Genomic DNA, 23,327 nt, shown 5'->3' on the forward strand with positions numbered 1-23,327 from the left:
CATCAGGTGACAGCCAGGTAAGGAGCCACGTCCCAGCTCAGTGTGGGAAACCCTCATGATAATTCAGGGAAGTGGTGGAGTCACCATTTCTGGGGATATTTAAAAGGTGGGCTTGTGTTAATTTGGGGCATGGTTTAGGGACGGACTGGCACAGCTGGATTACTTGTTGGGCTCGGTGACTCTTGAGGTCTCTTCCAGACCAAACGACTCTTTGATTCTGTGTCTGAGAGGGGCAGGGGCTGACGGCTTAGGGAGCAGCCAAAATGCGCCTCCTGGGGTGCGGGGAAGCTGGTCATGGCCGGTTTGAACAGTGATGCCTAAATGCGGTCTGATGCGACGTTCTAAGATGCAATTTGCTTCATTTATATTTTTATTATCGTTATTAATTTTTCCCTCCCTCCCCCCGCGCACTTACGTAAAGGATCTTTCCTTCCTGCCCCTGATTGACAGCCGGAGAAGCCGCCGCTGCTGCTCCCGGGAGGACCGGCCCGGGCTCGCGGCGGTGCGAGGCGGCGCTCCCGGGAAGGAAGGCGGCGCTCCCGGGAAGCAAGGCGGCGCTCCCGGGAAGCAAGGCGGCGCTCCCGGGAAGCAAGGCGGCGCTCCCGGGAAGCAAGGCGGCGCTCCCGGCGCTCCCGGCGCGCCCGCGGCCGGAGCAGCGCGGGCAGCATGGGGGTGCCGCCGCTGCTGCGCGCCGTCATCATGGGCCCGCCGGGCTCCGGGAAAGGCACCGTCTCCGCTCGGATCATCAAGCACTTCGGCGTGAAGCACCTCTCCAGCGGCGACCTGCTGAGGGACAACATGCAGAGGAAGACAGGTGGGCATGGGGGACGCGTGCGCGGCTGCGACGACCCCTCCTGCTGCCCCTGTGCCGCGGGATCGGTCCCCACGCAGCCCTGCGGGAGCTCCCGCGTGACACAGCTCCGCTCCGGGAAGGGACACGCGCTCACAGCCCACATTCCTGCCCCCAGCCCCGCTCCTTCCCTGCCAGAAGCGGGGGCGCTCCGTTAATGGGGTCTCTGCTCCCCAGCCCTACTCCGTGTGCCCCCCCGCGCAGGCAGAGGCTGGGTGACTTCACACAGCGCTTCTGGAGGCCAGAGGCCACCGAAGTGGGCCTCGTCATCTGCAGCCGTGGGTCCTCCATACGCTGTCACTTGCCAGCCTCTTCATGAAGGTTATCCTGTTTTCGTTGTGTTGTTACAGCTCACTGCTTCCTTGTCTTGGGTGGTTTTTGTAAGCACCCGGTAGTTTTTGTACGTGTTTCTAATCGTTCTGATAGTTTCTCATGGTTTCTCCAGCTGGAAGCATCTTAAAAGAGAAAAATATTCACGTCTTTTAACAGGCAGGGCAAGAGGAGGGGTTTTGGGCAATCAGACTTTTTTGGATATTCATTTGATGGCTAGGAGTACCTAGAATTGTTAACAGCTATTCCAAAATTACACCTAGTCCTGAGCTAGCAGGCATAACATAGCGGTGCTTTAAAAAAAAGCAATGTGCAAAATTTTCAAAATGCATAGATTTTAAAATTATTATTGTCTTATGAGTTCATATCATGCTTAGGTTTCAGCATGGTCTGTGTTTACATACAGTGATGCTTATACTAGGTAAATATACAAATTATTCTTGCTGAACAGTTCTAGCTTGGCCTCTGGCCTCAGTTGAGATACCACAGTCCCTCTCTCTGGTGGATTTCTGCAATGATGGAAGGTTCCCTCCTGACTTACACATCTGCTTTTCTATATGGTGGGGTGAAAAACCATGTAAGAACCATCTCAGGCTGCACGGGATGAAGTGAGAGTATTATTATTTCCAACAACATCAAGCTGTAGAATATTCCATTCACTTGTAAGTATCACTGTAGTATTATGCCTAGGTAACCGAGCATAATAGTTTTGGAATACTCATAAGCATGTTTGAAGGTGAAGCAGTTGCGATGTGATTCCCACATCTTCACACAGATTTTGTTTACTTGGTGAGGATAATGACTTCGGTACAGTGACTGACTTTACTATAGTTGATATTGTAGATACTGTAAGTTAAGAATTTGCTACGCTGCCTGCGTAGACAGACCTGATCATATTCATGCTATTTCTATTTAGTTGCACAATCATGCTTTCATTTACAGAGGGTCACAAAACTGTTCTGTTATGAACTTTCAGTGTAAGATGTGGTGGGTAGCCATTCCAAGAAAATGGAGGAAATGTTATTTTACCAAGTGTTTTGAGGTTTACAATGTTTACTAAATACTTTAGGTTTTGTGCAAGACCATAGAGCACCAGAATCGTGCAAAAGGTTGTGTGAGAAGAGGAAATTCCAAGTGGAAATGTCATATTGCTTGAATTGAGGTGGGAACCTGAAGTGATGGAGAGAGAAGTGATTATGCAAAGAATTCTAGGTAGGTTGGACTGAAGAATGACTGTGAAGGACAGCAAACATTAAATGGAAGTTTAGCAGGCACATAAAAATCCAGAATATAAGGAAAGAAGTCAGTGGACAGCTTAAGAGGTTAAGTTTGCTCTAAATTAGCTACAGCGGAATTTACCAGAATCTGCTACAGAGTTTCTCATTCACTAGTAAACCCAGATGGAACTCTACTGCAATTTCATTGAAAGTCAGTCACTAGTTTCAGAAATGGTTCCCATAGGGCTGAGATGAAGTGTGAGGTAGGAGGACTAGGTAGTACACTGAAAATAGGAGAAGAACTGAGAGGCAACTCAGACAGCCTAGACAAATTCAGTCAAGGCAAAGATCTATGAGTTTTGATGACAATTGAAGAATCATGCAATTTCCAGTTCCTTGGGAAATGAGTAACGCTAAGATGGGCAGTTAAAGCCCTTAGAAAATTAGATATAGCTAACAGTAGTTATATGGTGCAAATTTTCTATTTGCTGTCTTGTGAAAATGGACATGGTTGAAAAGTCCTGTTGAAGATGAGTGTCATCATTCTGCAGTTATTATCATGTTCTTCTGGACAGTGGAGAGTCTGTGACCACCTCTCTAATGCTAAGGTAATTACTGTCTGGTTATGGCTAGAGCTTGATTGCTGTAATGTGGTTGGAATGTGCTGACGATCCTTTGTAAAACCATGGAGCATGGATACCTGTCATCACCTACAAAGGAAAGAAACCTTTGTTACCTGTAATTCTGAAATCCAGGTGGTCTCAGACCCAACCTGAAAAAACCCAGAACTAAATAAAACCTACAAAACCCCACGAAATCCCACTCCCAACAGCAGGAGTGGGAAAAAAAAAACAAACCTCTGAGCTAGTGTATCAACTTTCTGTCCTAATATATGACTATTTGGGTATGGTTCTGCCTATTTTTTCCCCTCTGTAACAGTGACTTTCTAAATTACCTGAGTTCTGTAGAGGGGGGCATAAGGCAGCATTTTTCAAGTTCTGTTGGTCTAATTATAGCTTGCCATATTATAAACCTTTCTGGGCCCAAAAACTCATGAATCTTTCCAAAGTAAGTTAGAATTGTTCCCTGTGAACCTTGTCTTGCAAATATTTTTAGATCATTGTAGCCAGAGCAATGCTGCAACATAAATCAGTAGCAGAGCCAAGCATCAAATACACGTTGAACTACGTAGACATGATTTATTCCTTCTCCCAACCTACTTTTTCAGGGTGCATAGTTCAAAGCACACTAGAATAATAAAAAAAGATCTGAAGGAGGGAGGTAGGGAAAAAAACAGTCTCTTGTACCCAGAGAGACAGTCACCTTCTTTCTAGTTTGTGATGTGCTGGAGGACTCAGGCACCACAGTCTGACTCTTTTCCATACAGTGAGCATGTTTTGAAGTCTGGCCAAGGTGCACAGTGCCTATTTCTAAATGGTCTTTGTACTTTTCAAAGCCTGACTACAGATGTGAACAGGCAGGAAGGGGAAATTGTTCTTTTATTACAATGGTTTTTTCTCATCACCAAAGCTACTATTTGCATTATTTGAGGGCATGTACTGCTTTTCAGTTGCCTCATCTGAAGGGCCTCTGTCCTGTTGCACATTATCATGCACTGAGTGAAGGGACTGGCATTTGTCACTGCTTTCTGCTGAAAGTGGTCATATCTGTGTGGGTATGTCAGTCCATCCCATTCTCTCTTTAGTTTTCTGTACTAGATCTTAACTGGTTGCAAGTAAAGGCTTCTGCAGACTCACAGTAAAACCAGTCTAGCTGCAATTCTGGGTTACTTAACATAACTGGGTAATTGTTTTATAAATGAAAGATATGGAAACTTTGTTCCCAGGATGGAACCCAGGCAACTGAATTTCTTCGTGGCTATACCTATGATTTGGGTGAACTACAGCATGCTACTGCCTGCTATGTAGGAGCATAGTGTCATAGCTGCAACAACAATGCATGGATGGAATTTTAGTGAGCCAGTGGAATACATGACTGGTACTAGTGGTTAGTCAGTTCCATGGGAAAATACTAGTGTCTGTGTACTCCCATAAATAGTGTACAATATCTATAAACCCTCTTGCAACTCTAGTAATCATAAAAATACATACCTGGCAAGCGTGTCCCACTGTAGACTGCCACAGGCATTTATGTTTGTAATGAAGCCTAAGTGTAGTTAATAACTAGCCACTAAGCTAAGAAAATAAACTTTTTTTTTTTTTCAGGAAATCTGAGTGCTGATATCTTAATAAATTTGCATCCTTTCTATTTCTTATTTTGAAGACTCTTATCTAATGGCCTGTCCTCATTTTAGTTTTTGGAACTTCATATTTCAAATACGTACTAGTAACTTTATTCAAAGGGTGTGAGGATAGAAGTGTGTTTTGCCCTACACGTGGATCTAATTAATCTGATACATATTTGTATGGTCAGATCCTAGTTGATCATGTGGATATTTTTTAATTTTGGCAAGCACGGTGTCTGTCTTGTTTACAACTTTTCTTCATCATCCCAATCAAAACTATTTTTTTGCAGGCTTGTGGGCTTTTTCTCATTTGCTGGAGGTCAGAGATAGTGTAATGCAACTTTCACTTTTGCAGAAGTGGGAATCCTTGCCAAGTCCTACATTGACCAAGGGCAGCTTATTCCAGATCACATCATGACACAACTAATGCTGAATGAGATAAAAGGTCTAGACCAGTACAACTGGCTATTGGATGGTAAGTTATCATGTTGGATATAACTACATATGGAGAGAAAATCTGCTCTGGAAAACTTGGGACTGCCGTGGTTGCTGGTAGGCAGCTTGTTGTGAAACTTTCAGCAGATAGTCTGCCCCAGTTTCTTTGGCTGACAAATGCTTTGGGTGTACCCTGCCTTTAGAACATTACAGGGATACTTAATTCATGTTAAAAAGGGAGTTCAACACTCCAGAAAAATTCAAAAACTGGCAATTCTGATATTTTTAATGATAATTCATATGGTATATCCCCATTAAAACAGGCAGTGAGAAGTTTACTTTTTAAAGTATTTTCTTATTAAAGTTATTGGGGTATGGAAAACTTTTGAAGGATGAGGCTGTGGAATTATTTAAATAGCAAGGTAGAAATGTGATACAGTAACAAGGTAAGTGTGGAAAAGTACTGCAGCAGTGTGGAGTGTAATCAAAAGTATTGCTCAATTGCCCTAAGAGGTCTCCTTCATTTGCTGTTTGGTTCTGTTCTCCAGAGTGAACTGTTTTGCAGTTCTGCTGGGTAAGCGTATTGCTTCAGCATTCTTGCTAGAGAGAAAATGCATTTCCTGCTGTCTTCATGAACTGGATGACTCTTGTTATTCCTGCCCATGGGAGTACAGTTGGATGCCCAGCACAGAAATAGTATCTAGGCTAGATGCATGTTTTTTCAGACTCTAGTCACAACCTGTCTCAATAGATAAAACAAAAAAAGTTATTGGTGTGGCTATTTGGAGGGAGTGAAAAATCCACAGTGGCCTCTGTCCCTGAGCACTTTATTATATTTATATAGTTGTTCCTATGTACAGTGATATGTTCTGATGGCTTTAGTCACAGTTGGGTTCCTTCCTGAGAGAGAGGCTTTATTCCCACAGTGAACAGTACAATGAAACCTAAACCATAAAGCAAATAATGGCAGATATTGTTGGTTTTTTTTTTTTTTTTTTTCCTTTAGTTTCAGGTCCCAGTCTTGTAGGTCTGGATGTGTAGCAGTACAGCTGTGCCCACTGGCAGCTCTCAGCAGAATTATGTCAAGACCATAAGAGAATAAATCAATTTCTGCTGCATGTTAATGGGCTGCTGCCTTTAAACTTTTGCAGCAGAAATTTTGTCTGTATCAGCATTTGTAATGAGACCCACTGAATTACACTAGGGATAGGTCTGGCATAATGGGCTTCACAAGAACAACACTGTTCTGTTGAAGTATATTAACCCAAAATCTTAAGTTTGGTAACTGCAATGCAGAACAAATAGATGGGGTCAGTTAGCTCAAACCAGAGTTGCTGAACCACTTGTACGTTCACTTAGCCAAACACCCATCTACTGCTTTACAATAGGTTGGTGGCTTCTAGTCATAGCAGATGTAGCAGTCTGAGTTATATCTCTCTGTGGGTATAATCCAGAGCATTTTCTCTGTGTTCCTGGACTCTTTCTAATTCATCACCTCTTGCAGATCCTTTTCTGTATAGAGAGAACACTATGTAGAAAATGTGAGTTCAAATTCAATGAAATGCTTTTCTAAAGGCAGCTCGATTTGTTGAGGAATTTTCTCATTACTCAGTCCCAAGCAAACTCACTTTTCAGCTCCATAATGTAGAAACATGGTGGCTGCTAATAGTAAGAAAGAACAGCAATTCCTGAACAGTATTCAACAGCAGTGTTGAACACCTAGCTCTTACTCTGCTCTTAACATTAAAAAGCACTTTCATGAGATAATGTGAATGTGTGAGAAATAGGATGAGGGCAGCTCATGACTGTGATGCAAGCCGGGTGCAGGAGACTTAATGCACAAGCAAAGACTTGGTCTGAGTTAATCAACTCTGTCTTTTTGTAATGTTTTTCCTTACTCACGCAAAGGACAGATCAACATTATGCAAGAATTTCTTAAGTTTGTGCCTATTGGCACTTGCCTTTATGAAGAAGTTTACTTGTACAGTATGATGCAAGCTACTGAAGAAAATGAGACTATTCTAGAGCTTTCTGAGGAAAGGAACTGTTCCAGTGAATATAGGCAGCAATTTGACCACTGAAGGTCTTGTGCTTAATTTTTTATTTCAAATTCTTTGTGGAGACGTTTGCTTTCTTGTTCTTTGTTCCCAGTGCACCCATTCTAAGTTCCACTAAACATCTAATAGTTTAAGGCATAGAATAGGGAGCCACAGAGTTCACGGGGCAAAATGCAGCATCTTTGAAGAGACAGGTTCCTGATGAGCCTGAGTGTTCTCACAGTTAACACATCTGAGGGCAGTTTGATACACTAAAACTTATAGAAACTGTCTAAATCCTGTAATGCCTCTGGTAAACAGATTTGGCTTACTGCAACTGAATAAAACAGGTTTTTAATGGCCATCACCTTAAGCCAGATTTACACAGCAGTGAAAGTAAGATATATCACAAATGTTTCTAGGTTGTTCTGAGGGAAACTTTTCATTGGAGCTTTTATTATTCCAAATGCATATACAGTGCTTTTATTCAGTGTAGTGATATGTGGTGTACAAATGAATATAGGGTATTTTTGCAATTAGTTGAAATGAAGAAATAAAAGCTGGAAGGCTTTAAAGTTAAAATGCCATGACACACTGAAAAATATTGGACAATCTGATGTCTCTTCCATCTTTATAGAACATGACAATGCTTTTTGTGGTATTTTTTGCTGTGTAACAATTATTTTCTTTAATGACTCAATCCAGGTAATCTTCGCTACAACTCTGCTTTCAGAATTTTATCAAGTTGTTTCCTTTAAAAAGGTTTTCCCAGAACAGTTGCTCAGGCAGAAGCCCTCGATAAAGAATGTCACATAGACACTGTAATCAACCTAGACGTGCCATTTGAGACCATAAAGTGTCGGCTTACAGCACGCTGGATCCACCCTGCCAGTGGCAGAGTCTACAATCTTGAATTCAGTCCTCCCAAAGTGCAGGTAAGCAATCAGCATTGGTGTTGGCACTAAATAAGTACTGCACTGCATTTACTAGCTGCAGTAAAATATTGTTTGCATAATGTGTTTCAAAACACAGCAGCTCAGAACAAAAATGCTCATCTCATTTCTTGGGAGCACAGAATCTTTCTGGTAACACCATGCTGGTATGAGGGTATGTTAGTGACCTGGTAGAACCTCAAGCTGTCGGACAATGTATTTGTCTCTGCAGAGCAGAACATCATGGTGTTTTGTAAGTGCTTGTTAAAGCTGTTCACTGATCTGGAATACTGTCTGCCTTGTGCACTGGCACACAATCTAGGCATGGTCTTAGCCTGTTTACAGCCTGTGCAGTCCAAAATGTAGATTTCTTTTCCTTCCTCCAGAGGAGTCATGCCTTATATAGAGGAAAGACCAAGCCACTAGTCAGAGGAATCCACTTAATGCTTTCCCGGTGTTTATATTTAACCATGTAGGGTGTTTTCAAGGGAAGAGCTGCTGTACTGCAAAACTGGATGTAGAAACCTTCAAGTCAGGGAAGCTTTTCAACAGACTAATTTTCAACAGATTTTTATGACTTGAGATATCCTAGATATAGAGCTTGAAAGAGTGTATGTTGTTACCTTAAAATTTTTTCAAGAACAATTTGCTTTAGTGCAACTCAGATAAAACTATTTCATCCTTAACTCTAAATAGCTTAGCTGTTGTGGCATCACAACAGCCTTGAAGCTCTATTAATTTACATCAGAAGCACAGCAGGCCCTGTAGTTTTTGTATTTCAGTGTTGCAGGAAAAGAGGCCAGCTTGAAATACCAGGTAAGCAATGGAAGTGAGCAACTGAAAATATTGCCTTTGTTTTGTTTAAAACAAGGTGTTTAAAATCATGGTTATTTTCAGTTGCTGGAGAGCACAGGCAAGATGGAACAGAGAATTCTCAGACTTACCAGAGTAGGCTTTAGCTGCCAGAGCTTTGCTATTTAGGATCTGTCTTACCTTTCACTAATTAACAGACTTACCACAACACAGTGGACTGCAATACTTAAATTGAAAACATTGAGTAGAGGTAAACAGGGGAAATACAGTTGTCTCTATTATCTTAATAGACCTGCAAAATGCTTACTTACTTGGTAGAAACAAAAGTTCACACATTAGGTCCCTACCTCTGTAGGGAAAGCTTCAGCTGACTCTTCTGCCATTTTTTTGTACTGCTGTTGTTAAATGATAACTCTTCCATTTTGCAATTTAAAATCAAAGGGCCATTAACTCCGTTGCTCATTTTATTACTGTCAAATGAAGGTCCACTTGGTCTCTTATTTCCTGTTATGCAGGAATCTATTACCAACAGTATTGTTTGCCTTCGCAGGTGAAGGTTTTGTCTTCATATTCACCATATTCTATGAATGTTCCAGAAGACAAATTAGTCAAGTTACTATGATCTAATATTCATTGGCAATACTGAGAAAATATTTTTAACTGACAGACTCTTTTACTGGAAAGTCAACAACTTACATTCCAGACAAGAACACAGGCAGCATCCTCTCTTTAAAAGCAGAAATCTACACCCTGATTAAGGGGAAATTGATCATAATTTAAATAGAAAATTATATAAAGCATGCTTAAAGAGAAGTCAGAAGTATACTCTGGTATTTGCTTTTAACCATGATTAGGGCATTGATGACATCACTGGTGAGCCGCTTGTTCAGCGTGATGATGACAAGCCAGAGACTGTGAGCAAGAGGCTTCAGGCTTATGATGCACAAACAAAACCTGTTCTAGAATATTATCGGTAAGTAGTAAAATCTGTTCTTCGACATTCCAAAATCTGAGTGTGCATCAGCATAGTGAGGAACAGATCTCTCCGCTACAGAATACCACAACAGTGAGTTGGTGGGAGTAGCTGTGTAGCTTTCAGCAGAATGGGTATGACTTTCCAGGGTTGCATGGGACCTTCTGGAACCTGTGTAGTAAAATAACCTGTCACTGCAGCCGGCCACATTTAGCTTCATAAAGAATACTGTGCATTATTCAATACATCATAGTACTGTTATGAGCAACAACAGCTCTGCTGGGTGGAGGTAACAGTTCCTTTTTTTGCAAGAATTTACAATATTTTTTTTCTGGATGTATAAGCAGAAACTCTTCTAATAAGTGCAAGGGGTCAAGAAGCGATACACAAATACAGAAACTGTTAATGAGGATTTAAAGGTGGCTGTTCTAAGAACAGGACTGTGACTGGACCCATCTAGCAAGACTCTTTAGGAAAAAGTAGTTAATTCAGAATTGTCATTTGCATTGTGGAGTGGAAATAAATTACTAGTTCTTTTAAGAGTCAAAATTATACACAATGATTCTTTTCATGTAAAGCTGCAAGTATCATAGTGCCAATATATAGATATGTAGTAGGTCACCATGTAGAGCTCTAGTTTTACCTTGTTAGATTCTGAAAGAAATCAGATTCTGAGAACATCAATGATTGTCCTTTCTGTATGTCCATATTCACCAACATTCATTGTACTTTTCCAGGACTGTTGAGCAGAAATCAATGTCAAGCCTGCATTTCCAATGCTACAGCTTTCTTGGTGTTACATCACATGTGTATTTTCACACTCCTGCCGGGGTAACCTTCAAGTGAGGTGGAGATTTTGGAACAGTTAAACAATTTGACATTCTGTAATGCTTTCTTCTTTTTCTCCCTTAGGAAAAAAGGGTTATTGAAATCCTTTTCTGGAACAGAAACGAATAAGATCTGGCCACATATCTATGCTTTCCTTCAAACCAAGTTGCCAGATGTGAGCCAGAAAGATGCTGCCAACCCCAGGTGAATATAGATCAAACTTCTGCTCATCTGTCATAGCTCACTCCTGATTACATAAGATTCTGCAATCAAGGATTTGTCCAAGTAGTCTACCAGACTTATCAAATTAAGTCTAATGCTTAATTTTGTTGCCTGTGGTTACCACTTCAATGCTGTATTTTTTATATTAAATATACCTAATTTTAAAAATACAGTAACTGTCTTTAACAAAAGCCAGTACTCTTGTGTCTCTTATTTGGAACACATTTGCAATATTGACTGATGAAGGAAATACATTTCAGAGTACAGCTTAATTAGAAAGCACATTGACTGATTTACTCAGTAAATGAAGCAATGACAAGAACATGCAACCACACTCCCTGAACGTGTGCCTAGCTGGAGCTAGCCAGAAGCTGTGAACAATGACTGCTGGTCTGCAAATAGCCATTTCAGACCAGAGCTCTTGTGTATGGAAACTGATCTTATGGAAAGGTTAGCTTCTTGTTTGCTTACACAGATGTGACTTGATTTCGCTCACCATAAATTACACTTAGTACCGGGCAAATTATCTAAGCAAGTATTATATTTCTGCCCTCAGAGCAACTATTTTGCAGGCATGGGAGTTTCAATGATGTGTAACACATTTGGTAAAGCCTCTGTCTTTGTGGGACCCTGCAAGACTTTATCAGTAAAAAGATAGTAGGTACTGAACAGATTGTGTAATCTGGTAAACCTGTAACTAGATGATCTTGACCAGTGAATGTCTTTTCTACTATCTTTGAAAACAAGTGCTCACTGATGCCAGTGGTCAAAATATTAACCGTGGCATATTACTGTAGCAATTTTTATTGTAGCAACTGGTTTTCATGAGGTTTTTGTCTCTGACCAGCTCTTGTGTTAATTCACTAGATGACTGGAAATACAAACTTCCACAGTCCACACTTTTTAACAGTCCAGGGATGGCAGACACTGCTATTTCTCAGTGACTCCTCCCAGCCCTTTTTTAATGTTCAGAGTGGAAGTTTCAAGAGTCAGCAAAATCTGAGGAACAAACTTTGTATAGGTAATGTCTGAAGTAGCTGTGTCCTAGTAATGCAGGTTCCAATCTCGTTTAGCAGTGACTGTAAACAGCTACAGAGCTGGGGTGTTGACACATCTTGGACTGCATCTGCATATCCAATTTTAGCTTTATGAGTCTTGAGAGTCTAAATTTGAGCCTAAAAAGAGATAGTCGTTGTAGAATTTGTGAAGTTTCTGCCTTACTATAAATGAACAATATAAGCAGCATCTCCCACTACAATCAGTTTTCCTTTCATTTAAAGAAAGCTTGTTAAGAAGGATGACCATTTATACTGTCTTCTTGAGGAAATGTCTACATATTACAGCAAGAAACTCTGATTAGCTGCTTGTATTCTTACATTTTGATTTCAATAAAAAACAGCCAATTTTTTTTTTCACCAGGATACATAAATTTCAGTGAACCAGGAGGAGGGGGAAGGAATCTCCTCATTACTTGACACTTATTTCTGCACCATCCAGTTTTACCCCCTTAGAAACTTAAAAAATAACTTCCGCTGTGTAATAGGTTGTTAGATCAATGGCTCCACTGCTAAGGGTAGCAAGTCACTGTGCTACATTGCCCTTACTACCCTTGCATATAACATTCAGTTAAAAAACAACCTGAAGTTACTTGTTTTCCTTTAAGTTTCCCTTAATATTTAACTAATTATTAAGGAGGAGGCAGTGTTTACTTACCGTTTCCTGGAGTATCTGTCAAATTGCAGTAGATGCAGTAGAAATTTGTATTTTTATCTCAAATTTGCATGTGGGACAGAACTGCTCCTTGGTCTTTTACCTTCAGTCTGTTTGCAAAAGACTAGAGAGCAGAAGTCATATGGAAAGCTATCTCTATGAGTGTATCTGCTATTACATTGCAGATTATGCTGTTGCATAACACTCTGCAGGATACTCTATACAGAATATACTCAGTATATTCTTCAGACTTAGACTTTTGCATATCTTGGCTGTAGGCAAAACTGAAAATTACTGGATTCTATTTCACAGAATCACAGAATCATTAAAGTTGGAAAAGATTTCCAAGATCATTGAGTGTAACCTCCAACTGTCACTACCCTGCCAAATAACTCATAGCACTAGGTGTCATTTCTTAAATACTTCCACAGATGGTGACTCCAGCACTTCCATGGGCAGTCCATTCCAATGCTTGACAATCCTTTCAGTGAAGGAAGTCCTCCTGATGTTCAACCCAAACCGCCCTGGGCACAGCTTGAGGCCATTTCATCTTGTCCTGTTTCTTCTTAGCTGGGAGAAGAGGCCAAACCCCACTTCCTCTTCTCCAGCCTGAACAGGGCCAACTCAATCAGCTGCTCCTCACAGGACTTGTGCTCCAGACTCTTCACCAACTCCACTGCCCCTCTCTGGACATGCTCCATGTCCTTCTGGAGTAAAGGGCCCAAAACTGAACACAGGATCTGAAGTGCAGCCTCACCCATGCTGAGTATACTGGGACAATCCCTGCCCTGCTCACCACACTGTCGCTGGTACAGGCCAGGCTGCCACTGGCCTTCTTGTCCACCTGGGCTCACAGTCAGTCACTGTCAGCAGCAGCCCCAGGTCCTTTTCCTGTGGGTAAAAGTGGCTTTGCAGCCACTCTGCCTCAGCCCGTGGCATTGCCAGTGGCTATTCTGCATGAACTAAAAACTGGAGGTAGGCTATGACCACTGAACTTCTGAAATCAATATGCCTTCCAAACCTACATAAAAACAGAACAATTCAGTAATGGATGAAGAATATGTATGGATACCATTACCTGAGGCATATGCTGTCTTTGCTAGTCTTCCAATTACAGTACACATTTTTATAGACAGACCTGCTGTAATAGCAGCAAGTTAGAAAAGCACAGTAGAGTTTTGGAGTGCAAGGTTCTTTTTAGAAAATGTCTTTGGATTTCCAGCTTCTTAAACAAGAGGTTTTTAATGCTTTTCCACTTAATGTTTGAGTTGACAATGTCAGAAACCCGCTTTGGTTGAGTAGCATATAAAGTAACTTTCAAACAATGTATGACACCTCATCCTAGATGACTTATAACAAAGCTTTTTGTTTAAACTGAGGTCTTAGCCTAAGCCTTGTATAAATTCCCTTCCTCAATTACTTTAACCATAACAAGACTTGGTTTTAAAAAAATAATCTGAAGTTAGCCTGATGAACAAGAAGAGAATCAGACTCCCAGAAATCATACAAACCAGCACTCATTTGTAGACAAGTGTTGCTTATGTTTTAGGATTAAACCAAGTTATGTTTAATGAAAGTACAATATAACATTTAGATCCCCTTAGTAGAGGTAGAAAGCCAGTGTTTTAATCTAATCCATTCAGATCAGAAATACTGATACCAGATACTGATTTATTGCTATTAGTGATAACCAAATTTGAGAGCTTATACTGTCAGCAAAGTAGCATGAATACAGTTGCAATCTCCAATATTCAGAGTAAAACATATCCACATCTGTAGTAAGACAATAGCAGATTCTACCATGAATCTGCTGCTTCTTGTAAACATTGTATTTGTGCAGATGTTTAATTTCTAAAGTCATGAAAGGCAAGGTTAGTAGCAGAAAACACATCCAGTTTCACATTCGGCAATATAAGAACCCTGCTCTTCAAGGACAACTAAAAACCTAGCAGCACATTTCAAACAATATTACTTTTTTTTTCTTAATTACCCACCCTTCAAAGTCCCTCCCCCCCAAATCAAACAAAACCAACAAAAATCCAACACGAAAAATAAAGTGCAGTACCCAGAAAAATAAGTGTCAAGAAAATAGCCATGTTTGCTTCTTTGGGAAAAAAAAAAAAAAAAAAAAAAAAAAAGAAAAAAAAGAGTACTTTGCCTCAGTCTTAGAAGCACTATAATGTGTCCATCATTTTGGATTCTTCTTCATCTCTTTGTATCACAGAGTTGAAACTGCAGTCATCTGTGTTTATGGAACCTTGTAGATCTCCTGTGTTCTGCAACAGATGAAAAATTAACAGTTTAATGCTCTGTAATTGTATAGATGGAAGGAGAAACAGAGAGAGAGAAACAAAGACTGTTTGCATTGGCCATCTCATGATGAGACAAATTTACAATAGAAAGGAAGTAAGGTCTGAAAACATCATCAACCAGTATTATGTCACTGTGTCAAGAATTTTTAAAATTTGCTAGCTTGTATTTGGTATTAATATTTCTAGCACCTAACTGCACATTTATATAAAATTCAGCTGTTTGATCTACCTCTGAGAGGTACTTTAATCAATTTTTTTTCAAACAAGTACTTTCAATTGTGACTCCTTTCCTAATACATAATTTTTGACAATCTTTTAAGTTATTTCTTCATTCTAAAATGTGGCCATAACTGGAACTGCAAAAAACACCTAATTATACCCTTTTATCACTAAGGGAGACTTTCCTTAGACTTGACTTCTCTTGCCCAGAGAAGCTGCAGGGTCCCTGGCAGTGTTCAAGGCCAGACTGGATGGGGCTGTCTGGCCTATGTGAGGTGTCCCTGCCATGGCAGGGAGTTTGGAACTAGATGATCTTTAGGCTCTGCTCCAACTCAAACCATTCTATGATTCTTGTAACTTACTTGACTGATCCCACGATTTTACACTGCTTGTGGTGATGACTGGGAATACAGCTCTACGATCTGATCAGTTTTATCATGCAGTGTTTATTTTAGGCATGAAAATGTAAAGGCAATGAACAAATGTATACTTTTGACCTTATGCTGATACTGTGAATTCCAGCAAGTAAAAATAAAGCCCATAAATGCCTTGTGTATTAATAACACTACATGATATATCCCAAGCATTAGCAATTCAAGAAATAATCCTCTTTATATCTCAGAAAGGTACAACTTCTCTAGGTAGGATCTAGTCCTGCTTCAGTTAAATTAAATTTTGGAAATAATAAACCTACCTGTAAAAAAGATGTCCACTCTCCCACACAACCAGGATTGACATTGAGATCATGGAGTAACATAGTTTGGAAGCCATGTGACTGTGACCAGATTCTCACTCTTGTCTTGAATGCCTCAAGTTCATTTTTAAAGGCCTCAAAGTAGCCTTCTCCTGTCTGCAAAGAGAAAAATTAAGTATTTGTTCTGTAGCCACATATACTTTTGAATTGTAAGCTTACACAGTGCTGAAAGAAATCCATGCAGTAATGACCTTTTGGGGAATAACAACTATGAACAACTCAGGAATAATGTTAGTCAATTTAAAATTACGTTTCACGCAGATTTCTTTTTAAGACAATCTGTAGCATTTATATGCCTAAGTAGCTGATTTATCTGAGAACATGTAAACTAAATCCAGTTTTAGCCTGCAAGTTATTCCAACTCAGAAGGTATCCTTACAACAGGTGCTTGTTGTAGCCCTTTGGTCAAAAGTAAAGCACAAACTAACTCACATTTTAACTACTCTTGTTTAGGCAATATTAAGATCTATTAAGAGTTTTGAACAACTGAACACAGTCTACAGCAAATCACAGTTTCAGTTTTCCCACCTTTTTCCTGCAAAGCTCTGCATTGTCCTATTTCAATCATGAGAAAGGGACACTATTTATATAGCTGCCTCACTATAAGCGGCAGATGAAATGGAAAAGTTTTGACAATATATAACTACACTTTGAAAACATTTATTAGCCAATAGTCAGACCAGTTTAAAACTGGTGTTTGCTGTTGTTATTTAGTTATTACTTTTCTGTAACACACCTGCTCTGCCCCTGCTGCATCTTGCTTTCCAACTACAACAAGCAAAATCCACTAAGCTTTCATTTGCAGAACCAGAATTATAATAAAGTGTTCTGTCTAGAAAATAATTGCTATCAAAACACTTTCCCATAAGCCTACATCAATCAAAAAACTATGTTTAGCCTCACATGGTTGGGAAGAAATCCTCTTTAAAACACTTCCATCGTATCAAGAGTTTCTCACATTATTACCCAAGCTGACTTACTTTGGCTTTTTGGAAAAAGAGACGAAAACATCCTCTTGGATCCACATTGCAGCTTCTGGCAATTTCTATAATAAACTGCATTACAACTGCTTGATGTGCTACTTGCTCCATCAGAGCTCTTTTCTGAAAAAAAAAGAAAAAAGAAGTTGAAGTTTTGATTTAAAGAAATTTCCTGAGATTTCTAAAATTCAGCAGAATTTCCTCTTGTTCCAATTCCTAAGCAGATGTGAAGTGATGCTTACAGAAGCAAGAGGACTCACAATTAGCTATATCTAGACATAAATGTGACAATGCACTATCAATAAAGTAGAAAGGGCTGGAAGAACAGTTAAACAGCTAATGAAGTTGGTCACCTTTCTACTGCAAATCGGACAATGTGTGCTTCCAAAGATTTAAACATCTTCATACCTGTTCAGCTTCTAGATGAAAACACCACAACATGAGATACCTAGATGTTTCTTCACATACAAGGTATGGGTGATCAGACAAAAACCTTTGACTATCATCCCATCTGCTCAGCATGCCTAATAAGAGAAACACAGTTAAGATATTCTAAACAGATAAATGCTTTAATGCAACAAGGAAGTTACCTGCATTGACAGCAAGTATACATAACTTGGCAATTGACTAGCCTCAGAATAATAGCATGCAGCTAAATTTGGGGGTTTTATTTATACATCTAACCAATGCTGAAAGAGCATTACTAGAAGACATAATTAGTCTTTGAAGATAGTAAAAGTAGATTATAACAGTCATGCACTTCTAGTAATGCTGATAATTTATTTTTAATAATTAGCTAACAAAGTGATGTATGTATCTGTTAGTTACAACACCAAATAGTTTAGAAGGTTTATGGACAGAGATTTATATTAAGTGATTCTAACACAAATCCTCTAAATGTTTGCATAAAAAATGCAAAGAACAGAACCTGTAATCTGTCAAAAATTAAAGTGCTTCTAATATATAGTTTGCTAGATTTTTAGATAATTCAAATTACTTATACAAACAGCTTGACGTCAAAACACAAACCCACACCAGTAATGGAAAGTTAATCAGAACTTTGAATGGTGGTATCATGGCAGTACCTTCAGGTAACAAGCTGAATGTAAAAATCAGAACTCAATACTCATAGCACTTCTAAAGTCATCCTTCAAGTATCTCTGACAGTCATTATTGGCAACGGGTACCAGATGTACAGCTTCACCCGTCCATCAGCACATATTATAACTGGGCTAAAGACAATTCAATGATAATGACCTGAGCTAATCTTAATTGTAGCAAACAAATGCTGAAAGAGAGAAAGCAACTGGTTGTATTTCTTTTTACTGTTTTCAAGTTATTCTGTGTAAGTTCTTCATTGCTTTGAAGCCAGAGGAGGATCCATGCAATATAGCAAAGTCCACACTGCCCCTTGGCAGCAGCTAGCATGGAACAAGTGACTTCAGAAGGCATTAATGTACTGTGGCTTTCTACAGTGGACTTATGTCCACTTATCAAAAATTAAAATACTAACATGGCTTTGAACTTAGGAAATATAAAAAAAATTACCTTCTGTAATAAGGTTGCTTCTTTAACAGTCTAATTTGAATTTAGACAAAGAGTAATTTTGCCCAACTCTCAGCTAGGAAGCCTACAACATAGCCTCTTCTTTTTTTACCTGCTGAAATGCACAGCAGAAGAGATGTTTTCTAATTCCAATATCATTACACTGAACAGTTAAGATACTTAAGAGAACCTGTGCCTATTACAGCTATTTGCATACTCTTGACAGTGTTGTGCCATAACTCGATACTTGAAACATTTGCTAAGGCTAACAGGGCTCAAGGCCCTTTCTTTCAAACAGCTTTAAACCCCTCAGAAGCCAAAAAAATTAGTAAAAACAACTTTGTAAGAACAACTGAATTCTGCCAATCTAGTCTTATTCTTGATTGTTCCAGAATTCCAAATATGGCTATACTATACTACAGCATGAAACCAGCCTGAATGGCAATTCAGAGAACCATAAAAATTTTAGATTACGGTACAAATCAGCTTTGTGCTCAATCAGGTTTAACAATTTTGACAGGGCTATAGCGACACCTAGAGGATAACTAAGTGTAGTTTTAAACACACAATTCTGAGCATACATACTCTTGGTGTAGGTGTTAAAAAACATGTCAATTTAAGCAGCCATAACGCTTATACATTAACAGGTGACAGAAAATCATTTAATAAAACATTTAACTTAAGCTCCTTTAAAAAAAGGAGATAGCCATGGATTACCCATGCATTTTTATATACATGACTTATGTGTCCAGGAATGTCCCTGCCTTTTCCCACTGGTGTGGAATACCCCTGGAGTCCTGATAAAATAGAACTGAACAGTCTGTCATTTAGGTCTTTTTTTAGGTAATTTATTAGCATTCATTATGTACAAGAAGGAGCAAACCAACACAAATTCTGCAGGAACCACAAGATGTTGGAAAAAACTGGACTAGGCTGCTCCAAGACCAGTCCAATCTGACTGACCTCTGCTGCTTCTAGGGATTGGGTATCTACAGCTTCCCTAGGCAACCTGTTCCAGTGTCTTGATACCCTAATAATAAAAACATCTTCCTTACATCCAGTCTAAACCTACGCTGTCACCTCGTCATAAGTCACTGATAAGGCCACAGAATTGGTCTGGCTGGACCTGCCCTTGGTGCAGCTGTGCTGAATGTCCCAAATCACCTCCCTGTCCTACCTGAGCACAGCTCCTAGAAAGGTCTATTCCATGACCTTCCCAGGCACAGAGGTGAGTGACATATTGTGGTTTTGTGCTGTACAAGACACAGAAGACACTCAGAGACTGGTAACAACCGGAATGAACAAAAGAGGCTAGCACTTGCTTCCATGCACAATGATGTAGGTCATACCTTATTAAAAACTTCTTTACTAACAGGATCTGTGTTCCATAGATTCTGTCGTTCCCTCTGGTTTAGTGCTTCTTCTTTTCTTCTCCACTCTTCCTCTCTCCATCTCAACTCAGCAGCTTCAGTCCTTGCTTGAGCAGACTCCTGATCACAGGATTCTGAATTATGCAGTGCTAAACTACCAAATTTTTGCTGGGCTTCTGCTAGGTTCCATGTGCATTCTACAGAGTGCTTCACAAACTCTCTTTCTTTTTGGCAGGCTAATTCAATCCCTTGGCTGTATGTCTGTGAAGAAAATCAGACATGCTATTTATGGAGAGAAAATTGTTGATTTACAGTTTCTATAGAAGCAGACTAGCCTAAATCCCACAGCTAATAATAATGTACCTGGAAGGCACCTTAGATATGCAGCATTACAATAGCAGAAGTGATGAAGCATGGCAATGTACAGCTATGTCTTCTACAAAGAGATTTCCAATTCAAGTCACTTTATTAAGTGTATTTGCAAAATCATGGATCACTTGCTATTAGTAATAGTCTCTAGATTGTAAAAATACTTTTGAGACAGCTGAAATCCCTCTGGCTATCTTAATCCCTCTGGAACATTAGCAGCAGTCAAGTGTGAGAATACTCTGAATATACACTTCTGATAAGAAAGTATTTGGCTTATGTTGTCAGATCACAACAGTAAAGTAACTGCTGCTGCCTGCATTTCAGTATTAGTACCTAAACAAATGGCCAACATCTTCTCTTGAACTGACACAGGAAGTGGTATTTAAGTTATAAAGCGGCCAAGGCCCAGCACAAACACATGGTCCTTTAGAACAAATCTGTTGAGGATGTCACCACTCACAGCTGGGAGAGAAAAGGGACATCTTAAGCAACGCTATTTATATTATTTCCAGGTGTGTGCTCAGAATTCACACTCAGTAATATGACAAGCCTTTCCCACCAGGAGGGAAGAAAAATGCATCCATTTGCATTAGTTCCTCAGCCTTCCACTGCCACGTTATGAAATCTGCAGTGCTGATAGCCTCTGGCAGGGGCACACGAAGGACAATTTGCGAAAGACTATCTCAAAGAAACTTTAACGCAAGTAAACCAAACTTATTGTCCCAACTTTGTTTGAGAATTACAGCATTTTTATTTCCGCAGTAACAAGAAGAAAATTCCACCGTTGGAAAAGTAATGTAATGGCAGCTGCTTTCGGGACCACACCGAATTCCTTACAACGCGTTTATAAATCGCCTCCTCGCCCTGGCAAACAGAGAGAGAAGCACACCGCCTCCCCGTCTGCTCCTTGGGCACGGGGACGCTGGGATAACTCCAAGCCAGCTCCTTCCGCATCGCCTGCCCGCGCTGGCGCTCTCACCCGGGGCGGCCCGCCAGACCCCACCGGTGCCCGCGGGCCCCCAGAGCCCCGCCGGGCGCTCCCGTCCCGACACGGTGACGCCGCTCCCGCCGCCCCTCCGCGGGCCGCGCCCCCCGGCGCCGACCCACACCGCGCCACAAAGAAAGCCTGTTTTGGGTGTCCGCCCCGGCTCCTCCCCTGAGCCGGCCCTGCCGGGGCCCGGGCCTGCGTCCGGCCTCCTGCCTGCCCTCGGCGCTGTCTCTGGGCCTGCCTCTGCCCCTGTCCTGTGCCTTTCCCTGACCCTGCCTTTTCCGTGCCGCTGGAAGGCCGCTCACGTTCCTGCAGGCTGCCGCACGGCGCCGGCGAACTACCACGTGTCTGTGTCTGTGTGTCTGTGTCTGTGTGTCTGTGTCTGTGTGTCTGTGTGTTTGTGTGTCTATACGGTCCTTCAGGCCCTAGAGCTCCTGCGGTGCTGCCTAGGGTGTTTTAATAGCTTGGCTCTCGTCTGGGAATAATGAGGCTATACCTTTGAGATAGCACCCGTGTAAAGACTGAAATGTGCCCTCGTTGTAGCCCTGCTTTCTTAGCCACGGATTGGCTATTTAGCTCCAAACAGGAGGTGCTGGCTGATTCTTTGCAGGTTGCAGATGTAAAGTCTGCAAGAAAAGTACGCCAGGAAAACTTTAGGTTACATGGAAAGGTAGGTGACCTGTTGCTGTGTGTTGTTTATATAAGAAAGGGATTACTGCTGTGGCCAAAGGGATAATACTAGTATGTTGGTCCCAACAGTTCTCATCAGATAGAAGAGAAAAAAAAAAGTTTTTTAAGTAAATAATTTTCTTGTAATCAAATGTTTATGTGTAATGCTAAGGCCTATGAAATTTAGTCCCTGTTACGCGGGATGATAAAAGTCAAAAATACAGAATGAGAGAACTCCCAATGATAGCTCTTAACCTGGCATTTTGATTGCCAGTAATAAAGGGCAGTGAGTCCATTCTGAGATAGGGTCCTGCAGACTTGGACAGGTGCATGTGGCCTAAGACTAGACCAAGGAGTTTCATGTGGAAGTACCCTTTTCTTAAGGTTATGTTTCCTGGTGTGTTTCTCGCCGAGAAACCAAATTATATCTCAGTTTGTGCATCTTGGATCAACACAAAAAGGCAAAATGAATGCCTTCCTCCTGTTACTTCTCTCTTGTCTCATAAAGTGTGCTTTGAAAAGGTGTCTTTGGTTTGTTGTATGTCTTGGGATAGAAACTGATGTCTCAAGTCTGGTATAAGATGTAATTCAGGTGTAATCTTATTTCTCTTTACAAGTGATAAGTTATTCTTGTTTCACATGTATCTCAGCATGATAAGATGCATTATTAGGCCCATTACTCAAACAGAACTTCACATTTCTTTAAGATTTTATGATCTGGAACTTTGACGTAAGTGGTAATGAGAGGTCATCTCCCACATGGACAGTTCTTACCTAGTATCAGTAATAGTCTATATGAGGGTAATTGAAGTTATTTTGATTCAGATATGATTAATCTGGGATGAATATGACGCCCTAATTATAATATGACTATCATCTGTTAAGATTTCTGTCTGTATAGAAGACATGTGATGTAAATGAAGATCTAAATGAATGATGGACAAGTTACATTTCACTCAAACACCTGGAGCTGATGATAAGAGGAGTATCAGTGTTTTTCCTGTACCTTACTGTATGTTAATGTATGTTGTATTTGAAAACTGCTTTTTTAAAAATGGTGTAAGACAGCATGCCTGTCGACTGACAAGCAAGCCCATGCTGAAGCCATTTGCAAAACAGGTATGCAAGAAGTTTAGAACAGTATATTTCTTATCTATTTGATCCAAAGTCTTCTTGCTTGTTTTTCAAATTACTCTTACTACCTGTGTGTTTCTCTAAAATTGTTTACATCTGGCTTGCAAGAGGCTTTTCTTTGAGTAGCATGATGGCTCTTTCCGCTCTGGTTGTCCTTGACACAAGGAAAACTACACTTGGAAACTAAAGTATTATTCTCATTAAGGCTTTTTCCCTGTCCCAAGGCAAATCCTTTCCGCTCTGGTTGTCCTTGACACAAGTGGAAAACTACACATGGAAACTAAAGTATTATTCTCATTAAGGCTTTTTCCCTGTCCCGAGGCAAATGCAACTCTGAACATGACTCTTTGATCTCTATGTAATAAAACCCCACAAATATGTTATGACCAGAAGTGG

The 23,327-nt window shown here is 40.4% G+C and overlaps 2 protein-coding genes across 5 annotated transcripts; one reads left to right on the forward strand and one right to left on the reverse strand.

Moving 5' to 3' along the window:
* AK3 (adenylate kinase 3) lies at positions 1–11,072 on the forward strand. Of its 4 annotated transcripts, XM_039729688.1 has the most exons (7): positions 1–17; positions 451–557; positions 621–814; positions 4,998–5,117; positions 7,876–8,048; positions 9,713–9,831; positions 10,744–11,072. In XM_039729688.1, exons 3-7 carry the CDS (start codon positions 667–669, stop codon positions 10,865–10,867), a joined length of 684 nt encoding a protein of 227 aa, XP_039585622.1. In that variant the 5' UTR covers positions 1–17; positions 451–557; positions 621–666; the 3' UTR covers positions 10,868–11,072. The 4 variants fall into 4 exon arrangements, with proteins under 4 accessions (XP_039585622.1, XP_039585618.1, XP_039585619.1 ...); XM_039729684.1 differs by lacking the exon at positions 1–17 and having other exon boundaries at positions 492–509; positions 573–814; XM_039729685.1 differs by lacking the exons at positions 1–17; positions 451–557 and adding an exon at positions 2,250–2,392 and having other exon boundaries at positions 714–814.
* A 2,745-nt stretch (positions 11,073–13,817) lies between these two features.
* CDC37L1 (cell division cycle 37 like 1) lies at positions 13,818–21,246 on the reverse strand. The gene is made up of 6 exons (XM_039730012.1): positions 20,978–21,246; positions 19,751–20,032; positions 17,265–17,408; positions 16,857–16,979; positions 15,817–15,972; positions 13,818–14,867 (listed from the first exon to the last, which is right to left on the reverse strand). The coding sequence occupies exons 1-6, from the start codon at positions 21,092–21,094 to the stop codon at positions 14,766–14,768; spliced, it is 924 nt and encodes a 307-aa protein (XP_039585946.1). The 5' UTR covers positions 21,095–21,246; the 3' UTR covers positions 13,818–14,765.
* Positions 21,247–23,327: the final 2,081 nt, after the last annotated feature.

Source organism: Passer montanus, unplaced genomic scaffold (genome assembly GCF_014805655.1).
Source record: "Passer montanus isolate IOZ18808 unplaced genomic scaffold, ASM1480565v1 scaffold7, whole genome shotgun sequence".
In the NCBI taxonomy this organism is placed as follows: domain Eukaryota; kingdom Metazoa; phylum Chordata; class Aves; order Passeriformes; family Passeridae; genus Passer; species Passer montanus.

What these genes read in the sequence shown, in the direction of transcription:
- CDC37L1 (XM_039730012.1), bottom strand. Translation starts at nt 21,094, where the DNA reads ATGCGGAAGGAGCTGGCTTGGAGTTATCCCAGCGTCCCCGTGCCCAAG. An exon ending in AGGCGATTTATAAACGCGTT is followed by an intron (nt 20,033 to 20,977) that starts GTAAGGAATTCG and finishes TTTTCTTCACAG; the next exon opens with ACATACAGCCAAGGGATTGA. An exon ending in AGTGGACATCTTTTTTACAG is followed by an intron (nt 14,868 to 15,816) that starts GTAGGTTTATTA and finishes CATCTGTTGCAG; the next exon opens with AACACAGGAGATCTACAAGG.
- AK3 (XM_039729688.1), top strand. Translation starts at nt 667, where the DNA reads ATGGGGGTGCCGCCGCTGCTGCGCGCCGTCATCATGGGCCCGCCGGGC. An exon ending in CAACATGCAGAGGAAGACAG is followed by an intron (nt 815 to 4,997) that starts GTGGGCATGGGG and finishes TCACTTTTGCAG; the next exon opens with AAGTGGGAATCCTTGCCAAG. An exon ending in CCTGTTCTAGAATATTATCG is followed by an intron (nt 9,832 to 10,743) that starts GTAAGTAGTAAA and finishes TTTCTCCCTTAG; the next exon opens with GAAAAAAGGGTTATTGAAAT.